General features: G+C 40.9%; 1 protein-coding gene across 2 annotated transcripts in view; it reads right to left on the bottom strand.

Moving 5' to 3' along the window:
* Positions 1-4963, bottom strand: part of DOK6 (docking protein 6) — a 417331-nt gene extending 412368 nt beyond the window's left edge. Inside the window, exon 1 of one of the 2 annotated variants that reach the window (XM_081252874.1) lies at positions 4566-4963. In XM_081252874.1, coding sequence (XP_081109000.1) covers positions 4566-4631 — 66 coding nt within the window. In that variant the 5' untranslated portion in view covers positions 4632-4963. The remainder of the gene's footprint in view (positions 1-4565) is intronic. The other variant, XM_081252873.1, reaches the window with a different exon arrangement.
* Positions 4964-17655: the final 12692 nt, after the last annotated feature.

The raw sequence follows: 17655 nt of genomic DNA, 5'->3' as shown, positions 1-17655 counted from the left end.
AGTGTACCATGAGCGGTGGTGATATAGGAGGTATCCACTGTTAACAACCTTGACTTAATACGACATGAATCTGGAATATTCTCACACACACACACACACACCCAGTGTACGCCACCTGATAAACAGTAGATGCTCCATGATTTGACCGTTTGTTGAATATGTAATACCAACCTATCCTGAGACACTCCTTCAATACCCACACATACTAATCCAGTCTCTCACCTAACTTTGAGTAAGAGCTAGAAAAAAAAGCTACATAAAATACTACTTGTCTATGCACAACGTGCCTGTGAATATTCACAATGATGTATTTGAATAGAATTCCTTGAAAACAATGATGTTAGAGTCTAGAAGCAGTCAAACTGCAGAATTACTGTAGACTATTTGCAGTCTGGAATTTGTACACTGGTGGCAATGGTGATGATGCTATGGTGATGTCACTGCATAATGCTGCATTTACTTTTGCTACATTTATAGAGTCAATAAGCCCCATATAAAGTTATTAACAGTTTCAGCAATTGTGTTCTTAGTTTACCTGCAAACCAAGAACAGGTTGGATATTTTGCAATATATGCCTTGCTGACTAAATTCAACCTATTAGAGGTCAGAAGAAAAATAGATAATCAAGGCTAAGAGATAAACAATATTGACCAAAAAGCATTTGCTTTGTTTTATTTTTATTAGAGTTTTTAATTACTCTTTTCTTAAAAAAAAAAAAATACTGGCCACCATGGTATCTTGTGAATTATAATATAAATCATGCAACAGATAAGATGGTGAGAACTAAACTACAGTAAGGGCTTTTAAATCCTGCAAAAGGAAAACAATATATTCATAGAAATAGTAATGTAGAATAATGAAAAATTAATAGAGAATTTAAAGAAATGATTCTTTATAAGAGTCGTCATTATACTTTTAATGATTTAATACCTTCAAAAATGTAATGACTGGGACTTCCGTCGTGAGGCAGTGGTTAAGAGTCCGCCTCTCAGTGCTGGGGACACAGGTTCCATCCCCGGTCCGGGAAGATCCCACATGCCACGGAGCAACTAAGCCCGCGAGCCACAAGTACTGAAGCCCGCGCTCCTAGAGCCCGTGCTCCGCAACGAGAAGTCACCGCAATGAGAAGCCCACGCACTGCAACGAAGAGCAGCCCCCACTCACCACAACTAGAGAAAAGCCCCCGTGCTGCAACGAAGACCCAACGCAGCCAAAAATAAATAAATAAATAATGACTTAACAAGCGTATTTTTTAAAGGACAAGAATAAAATTCAGGAAGATGATTCTATTTTTTCTCAAAATTATTTTCCTAAATGGAAGAAAAACTGATTAATGATCCAAGACAAATTTGAAAGCAAACAAACAAAAAAAAATGTTTAACACTTACTACTTCACCCAACTATTTGGCTAAGGAATTATCCTCAACAGGTAGCACTAGGTTCTGTAAAAAGACACAAAAAGACACAGGGCAGGGGCCCTTTCAGACACTTTGACCTGGAAGCACCTCTGGAAGGGCTGCCCCACTGCCTAGCGGACAGGAAATGCTTTTCTGCCCTCATTCAGCATAATAATAACCACTAACTTGTGAGGAGTAAAGGGCACATCCAACGCTTTATCTCAAAATATATTTTCATGTCATCATTTTCATCTCTGATACAACTGGCCTCATATCCAGGCCTTTTTCTCCCTTAGAATACTATAAAATTTGGTTCTTGAAAGCATGCCTTCTACCCATACTAAATCAAATATCTGTGCATATTTAATCAGAATTATTTTTATTGTGAAATTTAATTTTGAACATAATCCATAAAAGAACCATTATGTATCCTCTGAGTTAAAAGTATTCTTTTATTTAGAAAAGTTCATAGTTCTGAGCCCATAAAATTATAAATATGTATTATTAACTAGGAAAACTTATGCTTAGATAATTCCTATAACTGATTCCTATTACCTAATGCTTAGATAATTCCTATAACTATGATTTTGGGTATAATTATACATTTTCATTTTTAAGGCACACAATATTTGCTTAGTGTTTTACTATCTTACAGGACCCATTTAACTTATTAAGCTTCACAGAATCATCTGTGTGAAGTTCTGCCACTGGAATTCACCATTCTGAATACTAGCATATTCTGAATAGAAAAGTTGCTAAAGTTTTTTAAAATAAATAATATTCTCCAAAATAGTCAAGGTTAATTTAGTTTAATATTTTGATATTAAAACAATGCAAAACTGTTTCAACACCAAACTCTGAAGTAAACATGCTTTTATTGTTTTCTGTGAAGGCTGTCCTTTACACATGCATAGCTCTAAACAGTGGGTATGGAAAAAGATGCTTTGGACATTAGATAAACATCTGCACACATCTTTAGGGGGGAAACGGTGTATGGTGTTCTAAAAGGTCATTTCAAAGGCTGCAAATGCCATAGTTAACCAAGAAACATTCATTGCTCTTTCCCTGGATCCTATCTTATAATTAAGATGCAAATTCAGTTTTAATTGTATGAAATCCTGGAAAGCTCTGATGGGAGAGGAATCCTATCGACTCCAAGGCCAAGTGCGCGAGGCAGGGTTCTCAGCGTTCTGTTCCTTAGTCTGATTTTCACGTACACGGTGACTGTGGAAGCAGATGCACATCTCCCCGGGGGACTTAAATCATCCATTAGCTTATAGCGTGTGAGGTGTCAGACACAATTGAGATTTCAAGAAGACGCAAGAGCGAGAATGATGAGCAAGCACCCCGTGGGAGAGCAAAGGGCTTCAAAGGTCAAGTTCCTGAAACAGTTCTTACCCCCACCCCACCTCCGCGCCCCCAAGTTCTAGCTCCGCACCTCCTGTCTTGGCCGATGGCTGTCAGTGTGACAGATGTGAGCGGCCGCGAGAAGCCATCAGCCTGCCGGACAACTGCAGCTTTTCACGAGGGTTCTTCCTTCACTCCCTGGGAAAGAATGAGGCGCATTCTTCTACCCAGGAGCCGCCCTTGAAACCTGGCCGAGGGTCTGCACGCCGCGCCCGCCCTCTCGCCCGGCGGGGCGCGCAGCAGCGCACCGAGGCGCCAGGCGGGGGGGAGGGGAGCTTTGTCCTCACCCAGGTTTGGACTCCCCACTTCTACAGGTCTGCTGAAGTTCGAGAATGGGTCCCGTGTGTCCTCCGGGTACAGTCTGCATCTCGAACGTGAAACCCAACGGGGGCAGCACAAAAAGGCAAGTCTGTCCGTCCCCTCCCTCCTCCCCCAACACCTGCGTCCACCAACTCGCGCAAAGCGGCTTCTGGGTGAGAGGTGATCCGTCCTCTTTTAGGGACTCTGCCCCACCTTAGTTTTCTAACGATACGTTTAGCATTTATTTTCTTTCTTTCTTTTTTCTTTTCTTTTTTTTTTTAATGAGAAGAACGAAGTTCTCCGTCCTTCTCTTTCCCTCTCCAAGTTAGAGTAATTCATCCATTCAGCAGGGAAGGCAGGGAATGTTCTCGTTCAAGGCCGCTTTGCCCCAGGATTCCGGAGCTCCGTAGAACTGGAGCTTTGAGAAGCGTGAGGTGGAGAGACATCCAGGGAATCCCGGAAAGCGGGCACTGTGGCCCCCAGATCGAGTTTCCCTCGCGCTCTGGACAGGCCCACCCAGGCCGGCTTCGGGTGCCCACTCCCCCAGCGCGCGCTCCCGCGGGGACCTCTGCCCGTGGCTCCGACGGTCCCTCCACGTCTGCTCACTCTGGTGGCTCTCGGCCCAGGTGCCCGCCCTCCCCTCTCGCTCCCTGCAGCCCACCTCCCAGGTCCTCTAGGGCCGTCTACGCGTTCCTCTTACCTCCTCATCCGGTCACTGGAGAAGTTTTAAATCCTTGGGGGTCTACACTGTTTCTCTCCCAAGTCGGGCAGAGCATATTTCAAAAAACCAAGAGAAGGTCTCCGTAAACTTTTCTGTCGCGAACGCTCCCGTGTCAGCGGCCGTGAGCACACACATGCGTGCACGCGGACGCAGGTCCACCTGTCCGGGCGCACTCACGGCCGGGGAGCCTGCCGGTGGGCAACTGCTCAGGGAGCACGAAACTCGCCTGCAGTCGCCGGCAGGGACGCGGGGCGCAGGCAAGGCATCAAAAGAGAATTTCGAAGAGGGCTGGGGAAGCGGGGAAAACGGTGATTCTAAACGCACACACACACCAGAGCGTGTGTCCACGTCCTGCACACAGAGCAGTTGTACCCGAAGGCGCACACTCCTGAGAACAGAGCATTGTGAATTGCTCTGAATGTAAACCCCCTCCGGGGTGCATTCATCTCGGAACTGACAATCCCTTTCGTCTACAAGACTTCTCAGTCTGGGTCTAAACCAGCGCCGCGCACATGAGGACGGGGACCCAGGCGCTCCCGGAGCCTTCAGCCGGGTCTGCAGAGCCCCCCAAGGCAGGTGCGGGGCGCCAGCCCGGCCGAGCAACAAGCGGGCCGTCCGCGGGAGGGCCGGGTCCTTCTTTGCCTCTGCCCCCGAGTGGGTCACCTCTCCCCGCCCCGCCCCCCATCGCCAGCTGCGCCAAACGGGCGCAGGGGAAGGAGAAAGCCTAGCGAGCGACTCACCCCCAGCTTCCTGCTGCGGATTTTCACGTAGCCCTGCTTGACTATGTCGTTAAAGTTGGAGGCCATGGCCAGCGCCTTCGGCTTCCCCGAGTCGAGAGCTGCCGTCCGCCACGGGGTCCGCGCAGGTCTCGCATCCAGCCGGCCGCCGCCAGCCGCCGCCCGGTGCCCCCGAGCTCCCGCCGCCGGGGACGCAGGCTGGGTGGCAGGGTGACCGCGGACGGGGAACGCGGGCCGGCGCCGCGAGCAGCGCCCGCCCTCCGCGTTCCGGTCCTCACCTTCGCCCCCCCGCCACCGCCTGCTGCTGGCGCCCCCTCCGCGCCGCCGCCGCCCCCGGTAGCACCCACGGGCTGGCGCCTCACTCGGCGGCGCACAGCTGGCCGGAGTGCACCATCGCGGCTCCCCGGCGCGGGGGGGAGGGGCGGAACGGGGGGGCGGGCCGATTCGCCCGCCCGGCTCCCTCCCCCTGGCCCGTGGGGTGGCTGGACTAGAAGATACTCGCAAGACGCGCCCCATCACTCGCGACTCGGGCGGGGAGCTTCTCCCGCCACCCGCGCCCGGGGTCCCGCTCCCACCCGGCTCCCTTTGCCCGCCACGCTCTCCTGGGTGCGGGATTCCTGAGGCCACGGCTCCTCATTCCCGGGCTCTTAATCTCCACTCTCAAGCTGGACACCGGGGAAAGGGCGGTGGGGATGCTCCCAGGGAAGCAGGCCAACGGGAGCGAGGCAATTGTTTATTTCAGTGGCCGTGTTTTACAGTGCATTTTTATTCCTAAGCGCACGCTCGCGCTCCAGGTCTTTGCCCCGTTAGGTTAGGAAGTGTAAATCGACGCCAAGCCCTTCCCGGTGCACACAAAGAGACCAATCGTGCGCATGTGTCTAATCCCTCTGCTGCTGGAAAGACTGGAGCAATCAGGCGAGGCCCCGGTCTCCGACGTCCTCTCCCGAAGAAGCAGCGAGCGCTGGAGTGGAGTGACTTATGCCCGCGTGTTAGTTAACTATGACTAAAAGTGGCTCGTGGCTTTTCATCTTCCAGGGGAAATGCAGACCACGGCAGTTACCGGTGGATGCAAATGATTTATGGAAATGTTCCACTCCTAAAAACAAAACAATGAAGAACTCTGACCCCTTTATGTAGGAACGCGTGACATTTAGAAGTAGGCTATTCTCTTTTGTAAAGACATTTTAATCTAAAAATGATATCCGTTTGATAAGATTCAAGGAAAAAAGAGGGAGTATTAAATGTTGGTTGGGGACAATATATGGATTTTTGCTATAGGGAAGGGTATTTAATACATAGTAAGGATGTTTCTAATTAAGAAAAATACTGTATAATGATTGAAAATTTTCTAAGTGACTTCTTTATCAAGAGTCTATGTTTAATAAGAGTTCAAAAGATCGTGTTTATTTCTGCTTATTTTGGTGAGCAGTATTTTTCCATGTTCTCAGTTTAAATTTCTTAGCCCTATGGGAACATAACAATAGTAAGAGAGAAAGGAAACTACTTGATTGAGGGGAGAAAAATATCAAAACCTGAAGGATAAAGTAGCACGCCCCTCACCCTACCAAACGGGCGCCCCAAAGGTGATTGTGGTCCCATCATTAGCAAGAGTCTCCATCCAGAGCCCATATAACCCAACGGCAACTCTAACCTGGCTAAACAGCACACTATTCCTAGCCATTCATTTATTTAGCAAGCATTTGTTTGGATATCCGCCATGCAGAGGGCCAGGTGCCAGGGCAGATATATCCAATCACATGGCAAGATTCCTTAGGCTGCCACTCAGAATGAGTTCAAATTCTGATACTTGCAGAAAATTTGCATAAACTCCCTCTTAACTTGGTGTGATTCCCCTTCTCCAAATACGTGGAGCATGTGGTCCAGCCCACACATTTGTTACTATTTCGTATACTACATGGCTGTTATTTCTTTTCTTCATGTGAAGACTGTTTTAGATTTGCAGATACTTTAAATACATTATTCCATTCAGTCTGCTTTGCAACCCAAAGATACTTGCTATTTAATAGATGAGGAAACTGACGCTCAGAGATGTTCAATTTCAGAGGCACAATTTCAAGATAGGTTTTGTGTCCACAATAATTTCCCTGACCACTAACTTCCACCATCCTTTATATAATAATCGGTTTCCACAAATTGATTGTAAGCTGTTTGAAGTCAGGGATTAATTTTGTCTCAGCAACAATCTTAAGGATAAGGATAAGGTAAGGTTGGTAACTCTGGCTTTTAAAGATTATGGAATGATTATGCCTTTGTTCATATGCTTATGTAAGTCTTTATAATACCCTAATATGATGTAAATATTACCCTATATTTATGTTTGATTCTTATAGTGCTGATATAGCAATTTGTGTGTGTATGTGTGTGTATCTATGACAAAATACCCTCCCCCTCTTTTTATATTGTTTGTTTGAATCTTGAAAACACTAGGTTATGTAATATAAATTTGTCATGTAAACTCTTCTAGGTCTGGGTTGGTTGCTTGTACTCTCATGGCCTAATTTATTTTAGTCACCTAAGCCCCAAACTAGTAATGTGACTTTGATATTTGAGTACATTCTTCTTTTTGTTTTCAAGAATAATTTATGAGGTGCTGTATATATCCTACTGAATCACATCAAAGCAAACAAAATGTCTGACTATCCCACTGATTAGAGGAATCAAGTGTTGTCAGCCTGATCCATACTTTACAAAATTCTCCTCCAACCTCCCACCTAATCGTTTTTGCAGCGGCTGATGATCATTGTTCAGATACATTGTTTTATTATGGATTGCAACATTTTGATTTTCTAATTTGATTTTATTCCTGCATTTATAAGCTATTTTCTTACAAAACAAAACTTTCCTTTGCAAACTACAGGACTGCCCTGAAATAGATTCCTTGTAAGAAAGGCAGGGAATATGCTTGATTCTTAACCTTTATCAACCATTTTTCAGAAATATTGAATGGGTTCTAGCAAACACAAAAAGGAAACTCTGATCCCTTTAAAATATCATCAAAGATAGAGTTTTGTATATGTGATGTATTTCAATCCATCACAGTCCTTATTCTTTATGCTGTTTGAATTGCTCCATCCTTGACCAAAAGGAACTGCTTCAATAGACATTTTTTGTGTTTCTATCACAAAAAAACCATGAACCTTAATAGCTTTGCTGTGATCACTCACAAGATATCCTGGGCTCATCTTGTACATTTCCAACTCAGGACCTGGAATCCATTATTTCTTCTGGGAACCTTTGTTCCTTTTAATGGGAAATTCATTTCCCATTAATCTGGTTACTAGGGTGTTATTTTTGCTACTGATTCTAAGCTTTTCAGTTGTCAAGAAATGAAACACTTCTTTTAGAAATATATTTTAAAAGAGAAAAATTCTCAGATTTTACAAATATTTCCAATTCAAATTAATGTTGACAGATTCCATATCTAAGGATTGCTTCTTTTCTTTTGAGCTTTCATTATGTGAAATACTCACAAATTTCCAGAGTCAAACCTACCAAACAAGTTGCATTGAGAGATACAGCTTTGATTTGTCCTTTCCTTCTGCTTTCTACTTCTCTGTTTAGGAAACCATTTTTACTAGCTTTGGGTTCATGTTTCCATTGCTGCTTTTTGACTATATAAGACACATATGTGCTCCTATTTCTATTTTACTTACCCAAAAAATTGCATATTATTCACACTTTTATCACTATAGTACACAGTCTCTAAACCGGGATCCAAAGATCCCCAACTCTTGGTATGATGGCCCATGTATTCCTTCTTCTGAGTCTGGCTTGGATTTTTTTACTAACTTCTAGTGAATAGAATGGCAGACGTGATGGAGTGTCCTTCCTAGATTAGGTTATAAAAGACCGTGGCTTCTCTCTTGGGTGATCTTTGCTGGACTGCTCGCTCTGGGGGAAGCCAGCTGCCACACTATGAAGCAATCCTGTGGAGAGGCCCATGTATATCAGCCTGGAGGTAGATCTTCTGAGGCTTTCCAACAGCTGTGAGTACCCTCACACATGGATTCTCCTCAGTGAAGCCCTTAAAGATTCCACCCTGGCTGACACTTTGAGAGAGAGACCCAGAGTCTGAACCAGCCACCTAAATTGCTACTGGTTGTTTCTAAATAACAGAAGACACACTTGTTTCATCTGCTAATTTTGGGGATGACTTGTTATTGTTCCGCATAAATGGACAGCTAAAGTAGATTTTAGTGTGTGGAAGTAGGGTACTGCCTCAAACAAAAACTGTAAAATTGGGGAATGGCTTTGGAATCCATCAGTGGTCTTGAGAAGAATACTGGTGAAAGCATAAAGTAACTTGCACACACTGCCAAATTTTGAAGACTGAGGACACTGTGAGTGAGATCTGACAAAAACTGAGAAAAGTATTATTGGAAATTGGAGGAAGGAGCATTCTAGTTACGTATGTAGTGGAAGGAAGCTTAGCAATACAGCTTCTTGCAACTATATAGAAACTAGAAAATGTACCTAATAAACTGTGTCATGAAGATAAGAATATTTCCAGGCAAAGTGTTGGTGGGGCAGCCTCTTTCTTCTTGCTATTTAGTAAAATGAGAAAGGAGAGAGATAAATTGAGGAATGGACCATTAAAAAAAAAGAAGCAAACAACTGATTTTTTTTAATATTCTCAGCCTTTCCAAACCACAACAGTGCCAAAAGTAAGAAATGGCTTCTGAACAAAGATCTAACCTTGGGGACTGAAAATTTGGTCTAAAGATACAGCCAAGGGTGTGACTGTAAAATATGTATTTTTTTTTAAGATTTCAGAAAATTAATGATTTTACAGTCACATCCTTGGCTGTATCTTTAGACCAAATTTTTATGGCTGTGCTCTGGATGTGCGCTAATAGAATAAAGAGATTCACAAGAAACCCACAAAGCTCTTAAAAGAGTTATATATGCAGGAACATTAACAGACAAAGATCACCCAGAACGAGAGACACTTGGACTCCCAATATTCTGCTAGCAGGAAGCAGTTTGAGAGAAAAGCTCAGCAGAAAAACAATCAAACAAACAAAAAACTACCTTTCATGAAAAAGTAAATATGACTGATGACTCAGAGGGAGGGATTAAGAGCCTCGAAGGAAGAGTCGAGAATCATGGAGAAGTATTCCTTGACCTTGAGAACTAATCTAGGAACTTCCATCATTTTCCCATTTGGATTTCAGAATTGTTATGAGCCATGACTCTGTGTGCTTTCTTCTGCCTGCTTTTGAGAAGGAATGTGTACAGTGGTTGTACTGTGCTTGTCCCACCATTACATGTTGGAATTGCGGGAAGCAGATTTGTCTTTTTAGATTCAAAAGTTTACCGTTTGAGAATAAGATCCACATTTTAAAAATGGTGCCTAAGGTACCCCACTTAAAGCCCCACACAGACACCAGCACCTGTTTTATATGACAAAATTTGGTGCTTTGAGCTCATGGTCTAATGAGAGGAGAATCTGAGGGTTCTTGGGAGGGGTAAGCATATTTTGTATGAGAAGGACATGAATCATTGGAATCCAAAGGGCAGATTGTAGCAGCCAGCTTTGAAAATGGGTCACAAAGATCCCCACCTCCTTGTAATATTCTCTCCTTGAGCGTGGGCTGGATTTGTTGGATGAATTCTAGCACACACGGCAGAAGTGATGAGATGTCACCTTCCAGATTAGGTTATCAAAACAACATGGATGTCTCCTCTTGTTCTCTCACGGATCTCTCCTCACTCTTTCATAGGCAAAATGAACAAACATACCCCTTCCTCAATGGTGCCATCTAAAAGTATTATCTAATCCATGTAAAAGCTCAAAATACTACAAATATAAAATACACGGCAGTCTTTTTCTTTTGCTAACTTTTAATGAATCAGGTTTTCCCTTATTTTAAGGATAAGTTTTGTTTATCAGGGGAGAGGCTGAGTTAGGATATTCCTGGCCTTCTTCTTCACTTGTACCATAAGGCAGTCAAAATATGTAGCTTCTCAGGGCTTCCCTGGTGGCGCAGTGGTTGAGAGTCCGCCTGCCGATGCAGGGGACATGGGTTCGTGGCCCGGCCCAGGAAGATCCCACATGCCGCGGAGCAGCTGGGCCCGTGGGCCATGGCCGCTGGGCCTGCGCGTCCGGAGCCTGTGCTCCGCAACGGGAGAGGCCACAACAGTGAGATGCCCGCGTACCGCAAAAAAAAAAAAAAAAAAAAAAAAAGTAGCTTCTCAACATATCCACCTTAAGACATTCTGTGATTTACCTACTAAATTGGTTCTGGCACCAATTCGATGTGAAGCCCGGTTGGGGGAGGGGAGGTCCTCACACCAGCTCGCAATACTCAGGACACCAGCTGGGTGTCCTACAACTCAACTCAGTTCTGACACTATCTACCCAGAGATACCATCAATATTCCACAGGTTAAGGAATCTGATTCCTACAAGACTGCCCCCCAACCATCTTCAGGTGTGAGATGGGTGGTAACCTGTACTTCTGACCAACTGGCTTATGCATCAGAGTTTTCCAAGGCCCCCTCCTCCAGTTTGATTGGATTCATTTGCTAGAGTGGCTCACAGAACTCAGAGAAGCATTTTACTTACTAGATTACTGGTATATTATAAAAGGATGTAACTCAGGAACAGCCAGACAAAAGAGATACATAGGAGAAGACACGGGGACATCTCTGCAAGATCACACTGCTCTCCCAGCACCTCCACATGTTCACCAACCTAGAAGCTCTCCAAATCCCATCATTTGGGGTTTTTATGGAGGCTTCATTACACAGGCATGATTGATTAAATCATTGACCATTGGTAATTGACTTAACCTCCAGCCCCTTTCCTCTCCCTAGGAGGTCAAGTGGTGGGTCTGAAAATTCCAAACCTCCAATTACAGGGTTGGTTCTCCTGGCAACCAGCCCCCACCCTTAGATGACCTAGGGGCATTTCCAAGTCACCTGATTAACATGACAAAAGAAACTATGACCTTTCTCGTTACTTAGGAAATTCCAAGGGTTTCAGAATCTCTGCACTAGAACCAGGTAGAAGACCAAATATACATTTCTTGTTCTAAGTCAACAACATCACTCCTACTCAGGTCTCCTCCTTTCCTAATATTTGAACCTTCTTTCTTTCCATACTGTTAGAATTCCTCTCCTGGTTCACTTTTATTCTATTCCCAATAGTTTTTTTTTTTTTTTTTTTTAGGCTCTGTCTTTCAAAGAGTACCAAGGCCCAAGTCACTTACTTCACTTATACCGTTACCTACATCCTCATATACTCCGTGAACTTTGGAACGTCTGAACCTCCAACTTTTTATCTATTGTTTCTTCAGTTGTTCTCAGATTGGTCTGCCTCACCCACTACTCTGAGTGGGGACCCTTGAAAGTGTGCTGTTTGGGTGCATTTGGGTTTTTTTTATTCTTAGATGCAAGATCCTTCTTTTCCTCTTGTTTCTCTTACACAACCACTCTTGTGTTGAGACTCTTGTTCCTGCTGGTGACAGGATGTACCCTCTCATTGTAGACTCTGTTGTCCATCTTGTCACCTAGTTAAGGAAACTGTGTATAGATTTTTTTCCCTTTCTATCCCGGTTGCCATCTTTCTTTACGTGAGAGGATTGGTACATTCAAATTATGTTCCTTGCCCACACCTTGTACCAATACCATGGTACAGACATCTACCTCTACCTTTATAAATCATTTATAATTGAAGATTTTTATATTCAAATTATGTTCCTTGCCCACACCAATACCATGGTACAGACATCTACCTCTACCTTTATAAATCATTTTTAATTGAAGATTTTTATATACGAATTTTAATCTATTTAGGTTTATTGGAGGGAGTGCTGATATATTTCTTCTAATGTTTAATTGTGCTTATTGAATTTGAATTGCCCCAATATTATATACCATAAAGGAATATACATCCCTTTCTGTTTTTGTACCTCCTATTCAACAGAACAGAATAGTCTATATATTATTTTATAACCATGAAATGTTATTGTGTCCTTATAATGTGTATTAACATCTGGCAGTGCAAGTCCACTCTTCACCCCAATGCCTTATTTTCTTCTTTATCAAAATTTGTGGTACTGAAGTGTTATTCTCCTACAAATTTTGCCACCAAATTTCTCACTAGACTTGCTTGGAATTTTGTAAAATTTTTCAGTGAAATTCGAGGGACTGTATATATTTAAAATATTGAATTTTCCCACTTAGAAACATGACTTTGCTTTTTCCTTCCACAAGTCATGTGCCTTGATAAAATTTTTCAGTTTTCTTTTATAAGTATTATATTTATGCATTTCAAGTTCATACTTTGGTGCTTTTTTTTTGGCTGTCATAAATATTATTGCCTTTATTAAACTGTATAACTGATTATTAAATTAGATTATTAGAAATCCTCTTATAGACATATCACTGAAAGCTCTTATTATTTATAATTCATTCAAATTTATTCTCTTGCATTTCTTATTCAAATAAAAATAATTTTATGTCCTGTTCAATATTTTTACTATAATATTTTTCTTATTTTGTTGCAATGGATATAACTTCTGGAACAATATTAAAAGATAGAAGCTAAAGCAGTCACAAAAATGTTTTTGATGTAAATGAGAATTTGGGAAGGGATTACAATTCAGATGTTGACTGTTGATGGAGATAAAAGTAGTACTTCTCAATTCTTATGTTATGAAGTGTTCCTTACTCAAAAAAATTTATTAAATTTTACTAAATATGTCTTCATATCTATCAAGATCATAAAATATAACTTGTATTTCAAGTATGATAAGCTAAGTATATTAATATATTTATGAGTATTGACCCAATTTTGAATTTCTAAAATACAGCTTATTTGACCATATTTAATCATTTATTTAATAAAGTTCTCAATTTGATGGGGTAGTAACTTACCATTGATTAGTGTGATTAGTTTATACTTTTGTGTAGCTATCCTGTGTGTCTTAAGAAAAAGATATAGAAAGTTTTGTTCCTCTTTGTGTGCTCAGAAACATTTTAAATATAATTATCTGCTCTATGGAAGTTTGACAGCATCTTTGGTCTCACATATTTGAAAAGTTAATTATTTTATCACTTTAAATCGTTTCTGATTTTAATGGTCTCTCCAGATATGCTAAATCTTTATCTGATAATTTTAGTGATTTATATAATACATCACAAATATATTCATGATTTTAAATTAATATTTTGTGTTATGTGTACAGTTAAAAAATCTCTTTGATGTTTGTGTTTCTAGTCCCTTTCTTGTTTCTAATATTTTAAGTTCCTTTCTTTTGATTATGTTTTCTAGATGTAGGTCTATTTTTTTTTCTGATTAATTACCTGTTATTTTTAGTAGTAAGTTGCATTTTTTTGCATATCTTTAGCATAGAGCTGAAAAAGTATGCCAAAAGATTTTATAAATTCAAATACTGGTTTCCAGCTTACATCTTTATGTAGTCCCAGTCCCTATTCCTAGAGCCAACCATATTTTCAAAGTCTTACATTTAGTTATTTGAGGGTTACTCCAAATTAAGTGATAAGCTTATACTTCTGTTTCTTCATTTCTCAACTTTAGAATTTATCTGGTGTCGATTTTTTTCAAGGACAAATGAGTATCTGGCTCAGTTACACCACATGCCTAACACCTCTCCAAATGTAAGTACTTCTTTCACTCTTTTTATTTCACTATTGCCTCATTATGTGTTATGGGCTGAATTGTCACACACACACACACACACACACCCCGCACCGGCCAAATTCATATATTGAAGTCCTAACCCACCAGTGCCTCAGAATGTGATTGTATTTGGAGATAAAATCTTAAAAGAAATACTTAAGTTAAAATGATGTCATTAGGGTGGGTCCTAATCCAATATAGCTGGTGTCCTTGTAAGAAGAGGCAATTTGGACAGAGATGAGTTGAGGGAGGATGATGCGAGGGTGATGCAGCGATATGAGGAGAGGACAGCAATTTACAAGCCATGGAGAGAGGTCTCAGAAGGAAACAAGCCTGCCAACACCTTAATCTTGGATCTCTAGCACCCAGAATTGTGAGAAAATAAATTTCTGTTGTTTAAACCACCCAGTCTGTGGTACTTTGTTATTGCATCCTTAGCACACTAATACACTGTTACTTTAAGTGTTTATAACTTTTATTGTAGTGGTCTTTACATATTTCTTTAAATTTATTTTTTGATATTTGACTTTTTAAAGCCAATGTAAGTGGTATTTTTTGAAATTTAATTTTCAATTTATTTTGTTTTTAGGATATAAAAATATAATTGCTTTTTTTAAATATTGACCTTGCTAGATTTATTTTTAGACATAGTGGTATATTTGGAAATTATTTTGAGCTTCTACATGTACAATCATGCCATCTCTAAATAAAATAGTTTTACTTCTTCCTTTCTATTCTTGTGCCCTTCTTCCTTCCCCTCCTCCTCCTCCAATTCTTATTCTTTCTCTGGTTAAGGCCTGTTCAATAATGTTTAATAGAATTGATAATATTGAACATCCTTGACTGGTTGTTAACTTCAGGGAAATCTTTTAATATTACAATATTAACTATGATGTTAACGTCATAAGTAGTCTTTGTTAAGGAGACCCTTCCATTGTTGGTTTTCTGTTTGACTTTATCATGTAGAGATGTTGAATTTTATCAAACGGCAAATGTTTTTAGGAAGAGACAGTGTTTGAAACACTTGCAAATCTCGTCGGTTACACAGGCCCCATGTAGTTACAATAATTCCTCTTGGTTCTCAATTCCACAACCCTGGCCCATTGCTGGAAGCAAAGAAAAAAATCTTAGTTTCTAAGTGGACCTCTGTAGCCAAATGCCCCTAGGGAAGGAATGGCTTTCAATTTCTCTATTGCTTTAAACACTTGCCCATTGTGTTTTCAAAGATCTGGCAACAATGACATTTTGAGGGAGTTGCACGCTAGTTTTTAGAAGTTTTTGGCTTTACCCTTTAAATCACACTGCATAACTTCATTTTTCCATTTCTTCATTTTTTGGCTCTCTCCTCTGAGACATTCCTTGCACTTGATCTTTCAGAGCGTAAACTCATTATCATCAGTAATTTTTGCCCTAAGTCACTTTCTAGATCTTTTATTGGGAAACATGTTTATATCTCTTGAAATTATTTTGCATGAGTTCAGAAAGTTGTCATTTGGATGTTCTCATGTGTTCTTTGCATTATTTTATCTGTATCCATCTCTCTTCTCCTACAATTGTGCTTCATGCGCTTTGTTTTGATTGCTTTGCCTCATCTCATTGACTTCTGGACCCTTCCACTCTTTTTGAATGACTCCTGTCTAGATGTTGGAGATTGATAACTGGAAAGACTCTTGCTTTGATAGAAAGCTAAGTGTTCTCTTCCGTGTGGGCTAGATAGGTAGAGTTAGGCTAAAACTGCAAAATATTTCAAAAACATGTTGGTATATATTATAATAACTAAAGGAGATAAACTGAAGCACTACCTTTTAATTTTCTTCTACTTCAGATACAGTTTATCTAACTTTTACTTTTTCCAGTTTCTACCCTTTCCACCTAAATTGGGCTTAAAACGTAAATTGGGATTAATTGGTTATTTGCAACATATTTCTTCTTTTTCAATGATATATTTAATATTTCATCAAATTATGATCTGATTTATTATTTAAATATAAATAAAGTAAGTTCATTCTTTTCAAATCATATAAGAAAATATTTGTAAATCTCATTTCTAGTTCCCATTAAAACAAGTAAATAGGTTCAAGGTATTAAACGATGACTATTAAGCTTAATTTGGAATTTTAAAATCTCTGTTAATTAATTGGCATACTTATTAATATATAATTTGGATGTACCTACTTACAAGACATGTAATTCAAGAAAAATAAAATTATTGAGTCAGCTGGAGTTGCAGAGCTATCTTCTTAGTTTTTAGTTAGAGATGTTCAATTTCATAAAACCAGTAGCTTGTTTTCAACACTCCAGGAACTTTTATTTTAATCCAAAGATTTTTCCTTAATGGAATAATATATTAAAGTAGAGCAGATAAAAAGGAACCAGAATCTGGAAAAGTTATTTTTCAGTTAGGAAGTAGAATGCACACTGTTGACAAAATTAATCAATAGTCAATCTAAGGAAGAAATGGAAAATTTTATTTGATCCAAACTGAGGATTATAACCTAAGAGACAGTCTCTCAGAGATCTCTGAGAACTGTTCCAAAGAGGTAAGGAGGGAGGCCAGTATTTTTTTTTTTTTTTTTTTTTTTGCAGTATGCGGGCCTCTCACTGTTGTGGCCTCTCCCGTTGCAGAGCACAGGCCCCGGACGCACAGGCTCAGCGGCCATGGCTCACAGGCCCAGCTGCTCCGCGGCATGTGGGATCCTCCCAGACCGGGGCACGAACCCATGTCCCCTGCATTGGCAGGCGGACTCTCAACCACTGAGCCACCAGGGAAGCCCGCCAGTATATTTTTGATTTTGATGAAAGGCTACTGTGCAATCAAGCACACATCCCCGTAGAAGTTTACTGCTATTCGTGAGGAACAGATAGTTAATGGTTTTAGTGCTTTTCTAAGTAGAAGATGCAAGAAACTGGGTTCATAATATTTTCTCCTAAAAATATGTAACTATCTGAGGGCCAGTTCTGCCAGTTTTCCGAGATCACAAACTGCTTCATCCTGATCTTCACCCTGAAGATCAATTCTTTTCATGGCATACTGTCAGTCAGCAACTGCAGTAGCTAATGACTTGATTCTTGTAGAACCAGATGGTGGGGAAAACATTCTTTATGCTGCAATCCCTTCTCTTTGGTCTTAATTTCGACCAAAGTTTGAGAGGCATTTTGTGACCAGTTTGTCTCATGGCACTAGGAATGCTTATTCCCAGTTGAGATGAGGATTTTGCTGATAGGCCACTCAATGTACTATTAATGTATTAGGCTCTGTTAACAGTAACCAAAGTCTCTGGACCACCTGTCTTACTAGTCTGTTATGATCCAGGAGATGGTTCTCTCATGTTGCTTCTTCCCATATCTAGAGTTACACTATGACAATTATTGATCTTATAGAACTATATATTCGATCCATTGTTTCAAGTTGCCTTATTATCAT

This window comes from Mesoplodon bidens, assembly GCF_964165515.1.
Source record: "Mesoplodon bidens genome assembly, chromosome: 13".
NCBI classification, from domain to species: domain Eukaryota; kingdom Metazoa; phylum Chordata; class Mammalia; order Artiodactyla; family Ziphiidae; genus Mesoplodon; species Mesoplodon bidens.
Note: the sequence above shows the minus strand (reverse complement) of the source record. Positions and strands in the feature narration are given on the sequence as shown.